At 38.6% G+C, this 19,039-nt stretch overlaps 1 protein-coding gene and 1 pseudogene across 1 annotated transcript; both read right to left on the reverse strand.

The window, feature by feature from the left end:
• Positions 1–1,828: 1,828 nt before the first annotated feature.
• On the reverse strand, positions 1,829–7,936 carry LOC146752992 (kinesin-like protein KIF20B). Its single transcript, XM_085531158.1, has 4 exons — positions 7,376–7,936; positions 6,820–6,881; positions 5,109–5,304; positions 1,829–2,662 (listed from the first exon to the last, which is right to left on the reverse strand). Exons 1-4 carry the CDS (start codon positions 7,566–7,568, stop codon positions 1,908–1,910), a joined length of 1,206 nt encoding a protein of 401 aa, XP_085387284.1. The 5' UTR covers positions 7,569–7,936; the 3' UTR covers positions 1,829–1,907.
• Positions 7,937–8,014: 78 nt separating this feature from the next.
• On the reverse strand, positions 8,015–18,645 carry LOC146752993 (kinesin-like protein KIF20B; annotated as a pseudogene).
• Between the last annotated feature and the right edge of the window lie 394 nt (positions 18,646–19,039).

The raw sequence follows: 19,039 nt of genomic DNA on the forward strand, positions 1-19,039 counted from the left end.
CCTTCCAGATTACTTTAAAAAGTTGTCTTTTCTCCTTTAAATTAGAATCATCAAATCACCAAGGTTGGAAAAGATCCCCAATGATCCAAGTGTCCACCTACCACCAATATTTCCCTTCTAAACCATGCCCTGCCTACCGCATCTACACGTTTCTTGAGCACTTCCTATATGAGCACAAAATACACCTCTTTTCTAAGCAGGGCAGGAAATGCATGTCACCAGTAACTGTCAGAATGCACATCTGACTTTGGCTGAGGCAGTGAGTTCTGCACCCTCAGCCTACAAAGAGGGCTGTTGCCACCTTGCAATGATGGCAAACCTAGTAGTTCTGTTACATTTTCTAAGCTTTAAGGTCTTACAGGAGGAGCATTCTGATCCAGGTTTTGGCTACTGCAAGCCCTTATAGAGGCTTTTGCTGTTTTCCTCACAACATGAGGTGGAACTAACCAAGTGCTCAGAGTCCCCCTGGACCAGAAGGACGTGGGTGTATGAAAGTCACTCCAAAGGGCTGTAGTCAGCACTGAAAATTTATAGCAACCCTGAGGATATTCTGAACTACTCTGGGGACTGGTAACACCAACGTCAGGACTGTGAAACTGAAGTTATCTTTCCTGCAGTTTTTCCTTGATGGGGCACAGAAAGCAGCCATTCCAAGCAGGAGCCATGCTGGCACAGCGGTGCAGTGTGCCGTGTCAGCTGGACAGTGCTCAGAATGGAAAGGCTGAGCATTGGTCTCTTCCGTTAGACATTTTGCTTTCACTTTGTAAATGAACTCTTTTCTGCCCCTGCCATGTCAGTGTGTTTGAGTCAGTCCTGGGGCAGCCTCAGATGCAGCTGCAGTTGTTTTTCACCCATGGTCACAGATCACAGGATCACAGAACAGGTTGGGTTGAAGGGACTGCTGGAGGCTGCTGGTCCCACTGTGTGATGGTGGTAGCTGAGCTGAGTCTTGGTGAAATGATTGCTGTGTCCAGGAGCAGTGCTGTACTGGGCTGGCATGGAGCCTGATGGAGCAGGGAAGCAGATCGGTGTCTTGCAAGGAGGTGTTGACTGCTGCCCTGTTTCTGGAGTGTTCATGCTGACAAGCTACTTTCTTTTTTGAGTTTCCACCTCCACTGCTTGCTCTACATTTTCTCCCACTGGAACTTGGTCCCCAAATCTGTGCCAGCTTCCATATTGAGAATCAAATCCACAGCTTGCTGGTCACCTGCACTTGCCAGAAAGGAGAGTGATAAAGAAAAAGTAATACAGACATCTGGCTTTATGAGTGATGCATTTATTTATAAGTTTGTATAAATTCTGAATTTTGAGAAGACTGTAGTTGGATATGGAGGAGGAATCACAGAATGCAAGTATTACTTCTCTTGCTTAGTATTAGAAGTGATCCAAAACCCACTGATTTCTGCTGTTGGTGCAAACCAGGTTTGGGGTGGAATGTGCAGAAGTGGCGTGTAGGTGACTCACTTCAGCCTCTTTCTTCGTTCAATGATGCCCATTTTGTTGTGGGATTGTCTGCTGTGGCGTTTTCCCACGGTGCACCCATTTCTCAAAGGACACATTGGTTTGAATTTGCTCGGTTTCTTTGCACTTTTGCTTTTCCTTCAAACACTGCATGGGGGTGCTGATGTCAGTTGTGCCTGTCCTGGTCACTTGACCCCCTTTGACTTTCTAGGCAGATGGTTGGCTCTACCTGTAGACACTCTGGGTCTGAACAAACAGCACCATGGAGCTGTGGGTTTGGGAATCCACACAACTGCTAAGCTGGGGCAAGGAGTGCTGTTCAGTTTCTAATGACTAACATTTTGCATGAGCTAGTGTGCTCTTTCTTTTGTGTATGAAGCTCGTAAACAGCTAACAGATTGGCTTTCCCTCTCTCTCTGTTTCTCTGTTTAGCAGGAAGGAGCGTCCTAACTCTCTGAATGACGATTATGATTTTCAGCATTATTCAGTCCCGCCTTTAGGTTTTCATTGTCTTGAAGCAGTGCTTTGATGTGCTGACTTTTTTGTGAGGAAACATCAACAATACTTCTGCATACTTCCCAAATCCTTTCAAGACTATAGTTAAAGGAGAGGTCCTGCACAAGATCTGAGATGGAAGAAGTCTGTGACTGAGTGCATGCAGAACTAATTTGAGATGTCCCTGTCTCATCTTTTTCAGAGTCTGAGGAATCCTTTACACTGACAAAGTCAGTACTGATAGCGTGAAACTCTAAGTGACATTTGTATAATTCATCTAATTTGGTCCGCATTTCTTTTACTTGTGACACTTTATCAATTATATATTCTTTGGCAACTTCTATGTTGTTAGTTAGTTGGGCATTTTTGTTTTCAAGTGTCATATTTATAGATTTCTGTTCATCCAGTTCAGAAGCAATTTCCCGATAGTCAGCTTGACCCTGCAGAATTTGTTCACGGAGGGCATCAGCTGTTTCTTCAGAAAAAGAAAGCTCAATACGCAGGCTTGTTACCTGCTTACTGAAATCTTCTTTTTTATTTTTTTCTCTTCTGCATTGTTCTTCAAGCACAGCTAAATGATGTTCCAAGATTTCAGTTCTTTCCCTCAGTGCTAGTACTTCCTTTCGGTACGTGGAGCACTTTTGCTTCATGTGTTCAATTTTCTTTTGCTCTACAGTGTTCTTTTTCTTTCTCTCATTTACAACTACTGTAAAACAAACAAACAAACAAACAAAAAAAAGGGAAAAGGAATGTAGCTCAGATTGATTAAAATCATTATTACACAGCAGTTCACAACACCAAGTAGCAACTTCTAAGTGAAACACTGTCGTAATATGCAAGCCATGCCCTCACATCACATAGTATTTGATACTAGTGAAGGAATTAAAGTCCTCTGAACACGTAATCAGGTGCCTCAGATTTCTATACAGAATTAAGAGCAAAAGGTTTTCAGTCTGGAAGAACACTTTTACCATGGCACTACTCAAACCTTCCACTCCACACCAGTAGAAAATCTAATTAGATTTAAGAAACATGGGAACGAGATAGATAATTCACAGCTATATTCTTTCTATCTTCCGTGCTTCAGCAATCCCTATAAGGCAGCCAGGAATCACTCCATCTACATCTAAATGGTAGATAAACAGTTCTCTAAGAAATTTCATTCCAACTCACAGTCCTCTTACTTTCAAAAGAAAGATAAAACCCTGGACAAGTTGATCACTTAAGTGTTGATATCTGTCTCTCTTATTCAGTTGATCTCTAAACAAAATATGAGGATTCCTACTTCTGTCCACACTTACTCTTTTGCATATAAAGTTCACTCATAAAGTTGTACAAATTTGCAGATTCAAGTTTCCATAAATATTCCATTAGCTTGGGGCTGTTTTTTTCTTTAACTGGTGAGCAATTAGCTAAAATCACATGCATTTTCTTTCTATCAAAAGCAACTTCTGCTGTATTTCATCACTGCTTTAGAATCCAGTTATGTCCATTCCATAATATGCATACTTTAAGTATTAAAAAAAATAAATATAAGTCAAGACTTACTAGGGATTGGGTCACCACAACAATATATTCCATGGTGATTCTTGTACAGTCCTTTTATTACTACAACTACAGAAATGCAGAATTTTATAGTGCCCACGTGCAGCCTGCATTACATACAGATTCACATGTACTGCATGGAAACAGCCTCTTAACTCATCTAAGGAGTTTTATATACAGCCCTCAACTGATTTAAAAGTCATACTGAAGAAACAGCAGTGGCGTATTCCACCCCAAACGAGGTTTTGGGTTTTGACTGCTGCTCCCAGCAACACTAGTGAGGGGAATATGATTTATAAGTAATCTAAACACTTTATGCTGAAAACAACAAGCAAGCACTAAAGCAAGATAAATAAGACTAGGGAGAAGATGTGTAATGTTCAGTCTAGAAGCTCCTTACAGAGGAAGTAGGGAAAAAGAATTATTACAGAGCATAGGAAACAAGACCTAAAAGCTCAGAGAATGGTGTAAATACCCTGAACTTGAAGCTGAGATAACCTAGCATCTCCTAAAACACTTTTGCTCGTGCTACTTATATAACTAATTCTACAAAAGAACCAGCACAACATACCTGTGCTCATTGTTCTACTGTGTATATTTAACATAGCTAAAGAATATATATTAAGAGTTTTTTGAAATTGGACGCTATTAATACTCACAAATAGAAGAAAATTTTAACATGATTGAATACTCAGTACTTCTTAACCGAAAACTTCATGCTGACATTGTGACTATCAGCTACCCATTTTAATTCCTATGTGGAGCATTGCTGTCATTAATTTTTAAATGAGAGCTTTGGTCATATGATTAGAACAAACCCACTACTATTTGGAGTATGGAGGAGTCCACATCCCTCCCTCAGTCTCTGGTAAGATGCTTATATGTGATGCCATTCAGTGGTCACATTAGGATTCAATATTTATGCCAAATAAAGGCAGCAGGGACAAATCATCCAAGAACAGCATCTCATCCAAAGAAGGCCTTGACTTTCTCCCTTGCACATATTTTGCAAGAGGAATACAAGAAAGGAAGGGACTACAGCTAAGTTTTAGATTTTCCCTTCTACATTGTATATGCCTTCCGTAATTCTAGGAACACTGATACTCAGCTGTGCCCAGAAGTGAAGTTAAATGCATCAGAGCTTATCCAAACCATTTTGCTCAAATATTGCCCATGAGCGAGCAATTAGCAGGTCGTCAACAATTTTGATAGTTGCTTCAGGAAAAACAAAACAAACAAACAAAAAAAAGCACTTGAGCAGCTGATGCTACTCAGAAGATCAGCAATAGCAGTTGAAACAATCCTAAAGAAACTGCTTTAAAACTATTACCAAATCTGCAAGTGCATCAACAGATGAGGAAAAAGCAGCAAAAAGGAAAAAAATAGTGCAAAAAACTTTTATTCTTAAGCATTCAAAAATGAACAGCATAGGACCTTCTGAAAAAGGGATATTTACATAACAGTTACTTCTATTTACAGTTTAACACAGTGGCTTTTCTCCTTATACCATAAGGTAACGCGCTTCACAGCCTTTTGCTTCCTATCCGGAATAGGAAGCAATTTATTGTTTTGGAAGACACCCTGTTCAACGATGGAAGAAACTGTACCTTTCTTTGGAGGTGGCTCTTCCACAGTAGGCTTATCATCATCAGTACTGCGCTTTCTTCCCACTTCCAACTCAGTTTTCTCTTGTTTCAGTGCTTTAACTGAAAGCACTGAAAATTGGCTGCTTTCAGTTCCTTTATTAGTGTTCTCTTCTGCCGGTTCTGACTTAATGGTAGTTAAATGGTAGGTAGTCTTTTCCTGTATTGATATAAGATCAGTTACATTGAAGCTTAACAAAAGGAGCACTTAAGTCTCAGTAATCTTCTGTAGGCAAATATTTACACAAAACCATACAGCTAAAATATTTACCCGGTGACTCTATAGACATCAGTTACAAATCTCAATAGCAGACAGAACAAGTACACCTTCAGATAATGACAAGTGCAATACTCGGTAGAGTATACAAGGGAAAGCAAGAGCCGAGCAGGTTACAAAGTAAAAGACTTGCACACAATCAAGAGTTTACCAGTTTATCAAAGAATTTCCTGTTTCCAAGAAGTCAACAAAATTACAAACATGGTCAAAGAGCAAATGGTCAGCTCTCATACAAGTTCATCACATCACACTTCTGCTAAGCTGCTAAAATCACTTTCATCGTGACAGATTATAATCCAACCTTAAAGCTTAGTCAGCTCTGTCAGGCATATTTTAGATTGTGTCCTTGACCACAAGTGAAGCTTCCTTACTTACAAGATGATGATTGTTAAGCCATGCTGGCACTGCCAAGGACTGATTATTCATCTTTAGTAGCTTATGAAAAGAAAAGCCTCAGAAGTGTTCAGGCCACACAATCTCACAGATAGAGTTGGAGCCTTGTTCTTGGAAGAAGTAATAGGTGAGGACATGACTACTCATCACAGTCAGCTTTAATACCATGGAAATACTAAGTTGCAGTGATGCAGACAGTCAAAGATTAAGAAAGGTCAAGTTGCTAAGCTTACAAGGTTAGAGATCTGAGTGACAGAATTAACTATAAATGTTTTCAGAGCTACTTCAGGCTACCAAACATCAAAAAATGAACAAAACCCACCAGAAGTGGTATGCACACGTACTTAATCAAGCTAGTCTTCACATATTCAGTAGCTCGCAGTACATTAGTCAGGATAAAGTTTTATGGACTGCATAGAACGTGGAGATATCCTGACCATTCATACTCGTACTTCAGACTCTACTCAACATACTTTTACTGTTGCTCTTCCTCTGATGTAGGAGTGTGAGGCAGGAGTTAGTGGAACACGCTGATATTTTTGTTGTTTGTGTTAACAACAACTACCTTCAGATAAATTTGAATTGTTTACAATTTCAAGCGAGTACCACCTACATACAGAAAATCAGTTTTCCAAAAATGTGTTGATTACAAGCATAGAATTAGTGTTTTCCTTTTTTTGTATAAGGATACGGAGATGTGTAAAACTCACATAATCTTTTACTTTTTCTTCTAAATGAGATTTTAAGTCTTGTAGCTCTGTAATGTCATCTTTCTGCACCTTGATTGAGATTGGAAATAAAAAATAAAAAAAATTCAGTCATCAGTTTCTAATGTAGTGTTAAGTAGCTGAATTACACAATGCATTAAAGGCAAATTCAGTTAAGCTAAGCTCAGTAAGAAATCTATTAATTGAGCCTACTGGAATAGCATTTTAAGCTACCACAAGTTGGTATTAATTAATTAATTAATTAAAACAATTTTACACAACATCTTCATAAAGTTACCTCAGTTGCTTCTTTAAGTTGCTCAACAGACTCATCCAATTTAATCATCTGCATTTCAAAGTCTGTAACACACAGAAAAGGTTGTATTACATAAGTAGCCAATAGATAGTTTATTAAGTAATCAATTTTTCCAGATATTCTAACGTTTAGGTAGCTTTTGAACAGATTAATTAATTTGCATGTGGTCTTCACTTATTGGGAGTGATTCAAAAGTTTTCTATATTTCTTGGAATGAAAACATTGCATCAACAAGACATAAAGAAGAGTAGAGATTACAATATAAAAGTAAAAATCAAGATATAGACATTTAACCCCATACTTACGAAAGCGTAAAGCTGCTAGTTGCAGTTTAAAGGAGAGGGGAAAAAAAAAAAAGAAATAACCAAAAACCGTGGAATTGCTGAACCTGAATATACACAAGGAACAAACTATCATTTATCTACAGGCTATGGTTCCAAAGGTAGAACATCTCCTCTAATTCCTACTCAAACTGGTTATTTCTATTTTAGATTAATGAACTATTTCTGTCTTCTACCTTTCACATCGCATAACTCACCTTTGTTCTTCTGCATCAGCTCTTCTTCAGTTTTAAGTAGTTTGGTGTTTTTCTCTGTTAGCTCTTCTTTGGTCTCCATCAGTTCAAAGTTAGTTTTCTCCAGCTGCTTTTCAAACCAGCCAATATCTTCCTTCGGGTCCTCCAGGGATACAATGGAACTATGTGCTGCCTCAGCTTGCTCTTTAATATCCATGACATCATAATGCACAGAATCAAGAATGCCCTCAGGATCAACACTGGTGAATAGCTGACTACATAATAGCTGTTATTTCTACAGATAGTCTGGATAGCCACTATGAAGACAGCCATACAAGAAGTTTTTAATTTCAGCTTCAAAACCCACCTCACAAATTCACATACAACATGACAGTGATTCATATGGGGGGAAGATAAGTGGCATTCTAGTAACAGCTAATATATTTTATAGTATTTGATGTTTGGTCACTACTTAAACCAGTTTTCAAGAAATTACAAAAGAGTTATTGCAGACTCCAATCCTGCTTTTAACCTCAAGAGTTTCACTAGGCAAACAATGTACAAGAACTGCCACTTCATGCAGCCATAGATTTCTGCTTTTTTTATGTTTCGAGTTTCCAGTTGCATTCAGTGCAACTGATCATCATCTTTTCAGTTCTTTGTCTTGCAGCGCCACATCACCCTCATAGGCTGCTCCCTCTACTTTCACACTTAACCTCTTTCAGATAAGGCCACAATCCAAGGGCACACATCCATCAATTGTGCTTCAAACACAAACTCTCAGCACTTCAAAGTTTTCCATCAAGACTGTAGCACTGATCTGACAGCTTAACTTCTTCAGTGTTATATCATAGCACTCACTCCTACCCATTCCGCTTAACCCCCACTTTCCCACTGAAGCATCTGATGGCCATAACACAGCTTTTCAAACTCTTTACTGCTCCACTTCTTTTGTCAACACTTGAACTGGACAATATTCAAAATTACAACAGCAGCAACATATGGGGTAGCTGGATTTGCTTTCCTACATGGGATCATATTTTGAGAAGAGAGAAAAATTAAGTAAATAGCATAAAATCTCCTCCAGATGTAACAAGTTGCTTCTTGTTAGGTTGAATACTTTTTAGGAATGAGATTCTCAGAAGATGCTTCTGCCCTCACGCCCCAAAGAAACACAAAGACCCCAGTAGAGATTTTTAGAAAACTCTGTAGGAAAATTAAGCTCAACTAAAACACTAAATTAAAAAACCTGACTGCTGTATGGAGACAAACACCCAGATTCACTACAGATACTACACAAATAGATTCATATTCTTAGAAGAACAGAATTTTTTCTTTAAATGCAAATCATAAGTACTGATCAACAAAATAGACTACAACATACTCACTTTTTGTGCAATAGCTGAGAATCTTAGCACATTGAGTGTTTCTTCATAGGTTGAAGCACACTGGCTGATGTTTGCTAACATGTGTATCTTCCCTTTTCCACTGAAGAATCCCTGAAGAAAGTGTGTTAACTTACTTTCACGAAACGGTATGTGCTGCTGCACCCTTTGAAGACAAAAACCACAGCAAATCCCATTAGCAGAAGTTAACAGCTTCATTTCAATGTGAGAGCTATCCAAGTGGAAGACAACACATTAATAACTGCACTACTCTTTAAATCATTTTGAGTTGTGGGTTGTTTTGAATTTAATCTTTTTGCTAGTTTGCAGACAGGTTGTATGATTGTTCCAGCTACTATGCAGCCATTATCTTCTTAGACAACCCACGAGAACATTTAAAACAAAAAGTACATTCAACATCCAGCCTAAGATAGGTCATACAGCCTCACGTTAGCTTAAATTCTCTCTTACCTTTCTCTTTCCCTTACCACATCTGGCAAACTGACCTATCTACTTCTAAGAAAACAGTACCCAACAAAATCAGAGATAACCACTCTCTCAGGATATTGTCTCTAGGAAAGGACAATAGTAAATACTTTGGAAATAAAGAAGCATATACTTATCACAACATCTCTGGTGTTTCCTAAACCAAGGTTAAGTCACTGAATCAAACAGCTGGTGATGTACAGAAAATTAGGAGAGAACTCCTAAAGCGTGACTAAACACACTGTTCTCTAGTGAGGTTACCTGCTGGACTCTTTACAGCTACTGAATTCTGCCAACAGAGCTAAAAGCTTCACATAGCTACGCTCCTGTCACAACACACGTGACCCATAAGTAGCTTTAGTGCAGGAGTGGTAAATGAGTTCTTATTTTAAAGAAAATTACTATCAAAGTCATCACTACATTTCCCCCATATTGTTAAAATTTCAAGTGATCAGGACCAACAAATAAAACAGTTCTGAATAAATCAAAGCACTTTAAGCAGCAGCTAATTTTAAGGAATCCTTCTTCCCTAGAAAGGACAGACAGATAAGAGACTAATCCAGTAGCAAGGCCTATTTTCATCTACTTTTAAGCATAACAGAATTTGAATAGGCTACCAGGCACAGTGTGGCATTTCATGAACACAGAGCTCACCTAATCTTTGGGACAGAAAGACACCTTCAAATGAGAATCAGCAGAGAATTCTGCAATTATATCCAGCTGTGACTGTAAATAAATACTACATTGTTTAAAATACAGAAAGCTCTGTCTGCACTCATTTAGAGCACAACCTCAGACAGAAGTAGCAAGCAGGCTTTCTTCTCTCTGAATTTGGTTAGCTAGATCAGAAAGAATGATGAAGTTGCATCAAGGTTTGGAAAAAATATATATATATATGTATATATGTAATTATATATATCTATATGTATATATGTAATTATATATATCTATATATAATTTTTCTTTTCCAAATTATATATATATAATATATATATTCTGACCATGTCTCTTGGCTAGGACAAAGCACAGCAATATCCCTGAGGAAAACTGTTACAGCAGAACTAAATGATAAATGCAACTAACTAACAAAGGAGGAAAAGGTCTAACATTTCACACATTTAAAGTGAAAATAGTGAAAACAAATTTTATAATCTGCCCCAGGACTTGTTTGAGAAGGCAAGGCCAGAAAAAAAAAAACAAAAAAACCACAACGCTAATTTGCTTAAGTCTATGATAACACATTCAGAAATTTAGAACTGGAATGGTTTTATTTGAAAAAACAAACAAACAAACAAAAAACAACAACAAAAAGAAGGCAAGTTTATAGATCACTTTCTTAGATCATTAAGTCTTCACACATCTGCAGAAGCCTACAGATAGTTTTCACTCATAACATAGTTTCGTACACTGCACTTTAAACAATAGTTTAAACATTGTACATGATATCTGAAATCTACAACTAGTTTACAGTTTGTACAAGGACTTACTTTGACTGCTGACTGATCTTGAGTGCACTAATACACTTGCTTAGAGTTAGGAGAGATGCATTGATATTTCCACTCTCTTTCAGTCTGTCACCTTCATTGCACGTCTTGGTATTCCTTTCTGAACCAGCAAGATCACACAGTGATAATCTGAAGGCAGATAAGGAAAATTAAGTTTTCTTGCCTTTGAATGTACATTGATTATTTATCATTTCCAACACAACCACTCCTCCTAGAGGAACAATTTCTTGAACCCTTTCATGCTTTTTAATGTTGCTTTCCTAGTGAAGTTGCACACTACTTCCTGCCAAACTCTTTTCCAACACAGCTTCCATTTTTCTGCCATATTCTTCCTTCTGAGGATTTACATTAGTTCAGAAGTTGAGTGAGAAGGATAAAGGAACACTGTGTGGAACAGTGGGCACAAGATATAGAACAGCATTACAACTTGATGGTTTAGTACTGCATAATGACAGGAAATGGGGAACCACCACTCATACAGGGGGCTGTATCAGGGAACCTAGTGTCCGTAGCCCAATATCAATACATCAATACTGAAAGTAACTGACAATTTCATCCTAAAAGAAGAAGGGAACTCTGCTCTGAACTTACTCATTGACTCGTGTCACTCGTGGCATTTCAAGGTCTTCAATTCTTAGTACCTTAATTGTAAATATACTGTGGCTAAAAGGAGAAATGAAGCAAGGTCAATAGCCAGAAATACACACATTTTCTAAAATCTGTAACATCTGTTCAAAACACTGCTGGATTTATTCCAGATTCAATTAACAATAATTCTACTAGATGCATTAAACCTTTTAAAGAGACATTCCGTCTTGGTTTATTTTGCTTTTCTTCCCCCTCATGAACCACCATTACTTACATGGAAGAAGGCTTAGTTGTTTTGTTGAGAGTTTTTGATAAAACACTTCGCTTTTGTATGCACTTATCTGCTTGAAGGACTAATCCTTCTAGTTCAAAGCACTAGAATCACAAACTGTCACAAAATATCACATGGAACACTAGACATCAAGCCTTTTTAAAGCCTCTTCCCCGAAAAAAAGCCATAAACAATATTTTCATTCATCCCTCTTCCCCACACTATGTTACACCCAATGTTAGTGAAAGTTTCCCACCTTCAGCTGGAGCAAGTATTTAGCTTTGTGCTTGCAAAACTCTGGTGTTTTTGTCCCAGTTTAAAAAGTCTGAAAGCTTCTTTAGAATCAGAAATCTGAACCCACTGCAAACCTTTCAAAAGAAGGAAAAGTGATTTTTGCAAGCTTCATTAGCAAAAGAGAAAGTGAACAAGAAATAAGGTATACAAACTAAGAACATTTAGTTAAGACAATAAAATACTTCATTAACTCTGCCTCAAACATACGACAAGCTGATGGCAGATAAGACTAAGATTCTTCCTCCCACAGAAAAGGGCAAGGTATTGTATAGCACAACAGTTTATCCTACCAGTATACTAAAGTATGTTCCATCCAAATTAAGCAAGCAGCCTTAGTACTGAAAGTACAAAAGCTAAGTTCTTAAACTACAGAAGCCGAAAGTTTGTATTCATTGGTGCAGAAGTCAATCTGAGAAGTTTTTTGTTTTAGCTTGTAGTTTTTATTGGGGATGGGTTATCTGGATTTTGTCTGCATTATAACGACTGTATGGCTCTCATTTTCAAGGATGATGAAGGCAGTGGAGTTCACACAGGCTTTATGGGCAAAGTACAGGAATAAGGAGAATACTGTTGAAGATGCAGATACATACATGTAGCTTGTTGCCTTCGCATTCAAGCAGACACTTCTAGAGCTACACTGAACACATTTAAGAGTTTTCTATCTCAGAAGAAACATGTTACACTATTCCATGACAAGCTTGGCAGTTTGCAAAGTATTCTAGTTACCTTTTACGTAAGAATATCCCTTGATGTCTTGAGCAAGGCAAAGTGTCCTTTTTTTTCTGTCATTTGATAAAGGAGCCAGTAAATCATAAAAACATTCATTGTAAATCTCAAAAAATGAAACCCAGAGAACTTCACAAAATCATCTATAGATAATCTGCTAAGTTGGTCTGATCCTTCTGAGAGATTTTCTGCACCTGCAAAGTAGAAAATATTACAAGTCAATGTAGAGACAGTAAAACTAGCTGCATTTAAAAATAAGTAATAGTTAAGCTTACAGCTTAAAACTTTTCCCAGAACATAAACACAGAGAATCCCCACCTCTCATACAAACACCAAGCATCTGGAAGTCAAGACGCGTGCCCTACACATTTGCAAAGACACGCCTGCTATAAAGCTTGCTTTTTCACTTCCAAAACCCAATCTAACATCTATAGTTGGGTTAGAAATATTCAGAACTCTTCAGTCTTTACAATATAGAGAACTGAACTAGTAAGGACACTTCGTTCTGACTTTTTAGGGAAAAAAAAGTATTTAGTGAGTTCTTAAGTGCCCTAAAGGCCTGTCGGAAAACCACTAGGGATCTTATCAGAAATCATACTCTTTTTCTTTGTTTTACTTTCACCTCATAAAACCAGGTTATGATAGATGTCCCAGTAGTCTCCTAGCCATTTTATTCCTTCTGTTTTCTGCCCAGATGTCCTGCCCATTATTCCATTCTGTTACAAATAAAAGCTAAATAATCCTTTTATTATCAGCATTAGCCAAAAAAGCCAGTCGTTGACCTTACAGAAGCTTTTCTAATTGCTACTGTTTAATATAAAACATACCCTTAGAATCAGCTGGGGATTTGTCATTAGTGCTGTTGTGATGGTCTACCTACGAAAGAAAACAGAGACTTTAGGATTTATTATTGATGTACAGCACCAATACACCACTGGTTGCTTTTATTTATTTATTTATTTATTTATTTATTTTAAAAGCAGCTGTATTGCTCTACCAGAAAACAATACAGTATAGCTCCAAGGTGCCAACACAAAAATCCTGGCTACACATTTTGACTGGTTTCACCTTACTACTCATTTCTGACAATTCCTTTACTATAAGATCTGATGCATTTCAGCTTCCTGATTCAGAAAGAAAAAGAACAAATAGGGAGAGAATCCCCAACAGGAAAAGGAGTTATTTAATAAGATGATTTTCAATAGCCCATTTATAATCTGCATTTTACCCTTCATGAATCTTGGACTCCTGAAATATTTTTCTTATTGGGATTTTCTTAATTCAGGACTTCCATATCCTATGGCTTATTAGGTCAACTCTCAGAAAAGGAAGTTAAGGTAGAATACTTGATCACTTAATGTAGATAAGCAGCTTATTATTTCTTAACTCAGGCTATCAAAGTGTTACACAAATGAAGTTATGACTAAATTTTGTAAATATAATATTTTTAAGTAGTTTGGTCATAGAAAATACAGAATAGCTCCCAACATGTAGATCTCATGATGTTCATAGATGTATACTCAGTTCCCAGGCTTCAGGTTGTGTTGCTTTTTTATAGAGCACAAAAGTAGAAAGAAATTCTCATCTACTGAAAAGGAGTAATCTCACCTACCAGATACAGTATGCTTAGAAGTAAAACTTCTAACATAGAAGTTTTCATCTACATGACACTCACCCAGATCTGGCCTTGTATAGTCAGCAAAGCTTGTACCTACTTAGCTTATAAGGTCAAGTATTTTACCTAGGAGCACGGTTCTTGAAACTAGAGGAGGCACCTATATCGCACGATCACATCTTAACTCTCTAATGGAGTAGGATGAGATCAGCATATAGCTGTCCACTGCATTTTCTTTCCACATACTCACTAAACCTAGAACAGTTTTACACATCTTTGGTTCATGTAGAAGACAGGTGTTGTTTTTCCCCGAAATACTTAAAGATCATTGGAGCCAGACTTCATACTCAGCTGTGCTCTTGAAATAATTCAGAAGGAATTTTACTGCCACCTGCCTTTCACACTGTGAAGTCCAAACTTAACCACCTCATCAGTAAGATCAAGTTAACATACTCCACAACTAAAATACCCCAGTGTGGTGTAGCACACCACTAATAAGATGCTTCATTCTTTTTCAGCAGGAACAGAAAGACAAATAGAAAACTGTGTGTAAATACAGAACCCTCTTTCATTACAGAATGGAAAGGATAACACTGAACTATCACAAGATGCATGTACTCATCAGTTCTTTATAAAGTAGTTTCCTACCTCTTTTGTCAGATGAAGCAACGAATTTTTAAGAGCAATTTCTTCTCTCACTTTGTCATTAGTCAGTTTTACGTAATCTCTCCACCGAATAGGTTTCAGATCCATTTTTGTGTATAGCCTTCCTCCAACAGTTTTAAACAACATATCCATCGTCCTTGGCAAAATACCAACATCATCTTCTGTCCCTGTAAGCAATACACAAAAGAAGGGCCAGGTTACTATTGTAAGCAACATATAAACATAAATGAAGACAAAGATAACTGATTCTAATCTCAAAGTATACACAAAGAATTTAGAGGCCAGTTACAGTCTGAAGCAATGTTTGCAGTGTTACTAGACTGTTCCCTGAAAAATACTGGCTTTAAGCAACAGCTCACATCCCATTCCTTAGACATTACAGGGCATCACTTTAAAACAGCCAGAATATTCTGCATAAGCTTAGCCTTAAGAAGAAAAAATAACCCACAGCAAACTCCCACATTTAACAGACGTGCAGATTTTCAACTGTTTACCAGGCACCCTTCCCGCTCTGAAACAACCCTGAAATAACAACCAGAGTGATGTCTCTGCTACAACATTCCGTTCGTCCCACAAACCCTATTTATAAATATCTACAAGTCTCATAAAAACTGTTAAAGTAACTCAGCTCCTTTCCCACTGCCTTTTCTTGGAGCACACAACTACCTCCACATCTTGCCTACTTCACGCCTTAGTTTTTCCACTGTCACTAAATACCAAGCAAGCTTCAGTGTTTTAAAGTCAGTCATGAACACAAGAGAGGACAATACGCAGAAGAATTTCTATAGTGCTGTAGGGAAGATGCATAGAAAGATAATTTTTGAACATACTACCCTGTTGGTTCTTAATATTTAAGTCCTAAAAAGGTATTACTTTGGGAAAGTCTTCAGCTCCACGCATATAAAACTATTGGAAATACATAGTAACAGAACACTAAATAACAGAAATAAGGGGAATTTGTTTCCTGTGAACCCAATCGTTTCATTTGTTATGACAATATTAAACATAAAAAACAACTGCTCCCAGCCAGAAAGGACATTGATGTACTATTTCTGTACTACTAAAGCTCAGGGAACACAATCTTCTATGCTGCTGTTATTACTAAAATCAGAAATTTGGAAAAAGATTGAAATACCTTGATCAAATGTTTCAGAATGTTTAATTTCTGCCTACAATAAATCAAACAAACTCAGACATACTTTGCCTTCAAATAAAGAACAGCATTTAAGATGCACGCATTTATAGTAGGAACAAAAACCAAAGTTACTGTAGTGTATGCTGTCTTACACACTTGTAAATTTAGTAATATTTGTTATGGAAGAAGACGACTTTTCAAGGCTACTAGTATTCAAAAGAAGGCAACGTACAAGGCCTGTTGAGTAACTAGGTAAGAAGTCATAACATCTCTCTCTTCTAGAAGTAGTTCTCACTTTAAGAAATTAATTCAAGGAAAAAGCATTTCTGCTCATACCTTGGAATGTGTAAGTTTTCCCAGCATTTGTAACGCCATACGTAAAAACAAGGCAATTACATCCTTCTAAGAACTCTTTCACTGGTTGCTTCACAGTACCTTCAAAGAATTCTTCTTGAGTTGCTTCAGGTCCAAACACCTGAATGTTACCAAGAAGCTGGTTAATCTCTTTATTTTGTTTAAGCAATATTTATGTACTTGTAAGGAGTCAGATACACGTTGATAATTCTAAAGACAGTTAAGAAAAACTTGTTTGCTTTATATGAAGTAACAGAAGACAAGCAACTTTTCCCATAAATAACTTAAAATCATTTAAAGACAATTAATTTACCTGTGAAAAGGTGAACTTCTGTGTTGCCTGTCCTAAAGTTTTATCGCTCATTCTTCCCAATGAGCTCTTAGGGGACTTCAGTATAATGCTTGTTGAGTCCTCAAGTGAAACACATCCCTATTACAAGGAAGCACAAGTAATGCAGGCATGAAAAAAGTTTTAAAAGGTCATCTTACAGGAAAGAAAACATATATACTTTAAGGGTTGTTTTTTTGTTTATGATTAAATAAATGCCTTACCTGTGACCCATTTGCTCTCTCCCGTGCCGTAAAGGGTTTAATACGCAGGCAAACTTGTATGTGTCCCCTAGGCTCCAAACTAGACCTCTAAAATTAAAGAGCTGGAAGTTAGAAATCTGACTAGATCCTCTGTTTGATGATTAGCACATTAAAGCAGCATTATTTTCATCATCCTATTGTAACAGACTCATTTGTTAACACAGGAAGTAATATTTTACTGTTTTCACAAGTGCTTTGGACCCTGCTAAACTTCTTAGTCATAGCCTAGAATTTCAGAACAAGTACTACTGCAACACACTCCTGTACTGCATTCAGGCCAACTATAAACAAAAGTACTCCATTATTGTGCTTCTGAGACAATGTTAGCTTCATCCACTAATACCGGTGCTCCTCATAAGGTATCAAAGCAACACCACACATCTTGGTCTAGTCTATGCGCAGTCTAAAAGCATAGTGAAGATGATTTTCATCTTCTCTGTAAGATTCTAATGCTTCTTATAAAGAAAAGAATTAAGTTTATTTTTTTTTTGGAGAAACAAGCTGCCTTTGTGGTCCTGAGGGCCCCTTTTTGTCACCTGTTGGGCACAGCAAGAGAGCTTTTCTTGTACAAATCTATGCCCTGTGTACCTTTCTCGATCCCAAAACCTAGAGTTGTGGTGCAGACACTGGATGCTGACCAGAGCAGTAAAAGAACAGAAGAGGGGAAAAGCAGATACAGGTAAGACACCTAAAAGAAAGAAAAAGAGCAGAAAAGAAGGAAGGATACGGTTAAGAACAAAGGACAGAAGATGGAAAGTGCTATAGAGGATTGGACTGGACATGAGCAGATCAGAGCTACACCAAGGTGTGGCTTCTCCCTGTGTCCCTGTCCACCACTGGCAACATCCCCCAATGACAGGGATGCTGCTGCCCCAGCAGCTGATGGGGTTGTGGTCTGGGGTTATGTTCTATACAGAGCCTCCACAACCTGCTACAGACCTCCAGTTCCCTGACACTTCTTTTTTTTCCAGGTGCCTGCACACAAGGAACAGGTGTTCCCCATGCCCTGCATGCTGGTAATTAGTGTGGGCAATTACTGTGTGGGAATTGGGGGAGGGAAATTCAGGGGTGGGATAGTGAGGATGAATTGGAGGGGGCTGGGAAATTGTTTGGGTGGGACTGTAGAGATCAGGCATGACTGCTAGGATGGGGGATATTTGGTTGGAAATACTGTCATTTCTATTACTCATTGCTTTGTATGATAAGTTATTAAATGCTTTATGTTCCCTCTGCTACATCTTGCTTGCAGTCATTTGTGCAGTGACAAAGGTCCTCAGCTCTACATGCCCCTCCAGGGCAGGATGGAGCACCACAGATGGCAGTGTTCCACAGCTGCCACCAGCAGCCCCAGCTCGTCCCTCCACACCTGAGGTGTGAGTGGCTGTGAGAGGAATGTCTCTGTGGAAGTGCAGCTCATTCCTCCCCTCTGATGGGGACAGAAGGCATCTGCATTTCCCTCATGGCTCTTATTTCCTGTGTTACTGTGGGAAATGAGCTGAGCCACTGTGCCTCCCTACTATGGCAAGCTCTGCAGCTCTGCCACTGTCTTTATACTCAGCTGTTCCTGTGTGTAATGCTCCACACTTGGACCCTGCAGAGCCCAAAGGCCTCCTTGGCTGCTGTTACTCACCTGGACATTGAGGGTGCTGTGTCTCCAGTCTGTACCTGCTTCCAGGTGTCACTTGCAAGACACTGCGAGTCCACCTGGTTGGAACTGCAGTCAACAAACACAAATGTGAAAGAAATAAGAAACGATTCTTTCATTTCACAGGCTTTCATCTCCATTGAAAGATGTTCTGCTGTGCAGCACAGCTGGGAGCATTTCATATGTGCAAAAAAGGGGGATAGGCCCTGGCTGTGCCGGGCCCCCTTCCGGCCCAGGCCCCAAAGCAGCCCCGACTGTGCTGGGTTCCCCTCTCACCTGGGCCCTGCAGTGGCCTCAGCTGTGCCTGGTCCCCCTCTGCTCTGGGCCCTGAGCTGGCCCCAGCTGTGCCTGGTCCTCCTCCATCCTGGGCCCCAAGGCCCTGCCTCTGCCTGCTCCCCCTCTGCTCTGGGCCCTGAGCTGGCCCTAA

Source organism: Coturnix japonica, unplaced genomic scaffold (assembly GCF_054131305.1).
Source record: "Coturnix japonica strain WE unplaced genomic scaffold, WE-NBRP24 Scf040, whole genome shotgun sequence".
NCBI lineage: Eukaryota > Metazoa > Chordata > Aves > Galliformes > Phasianidae > Coturnix > Coturnix japonica.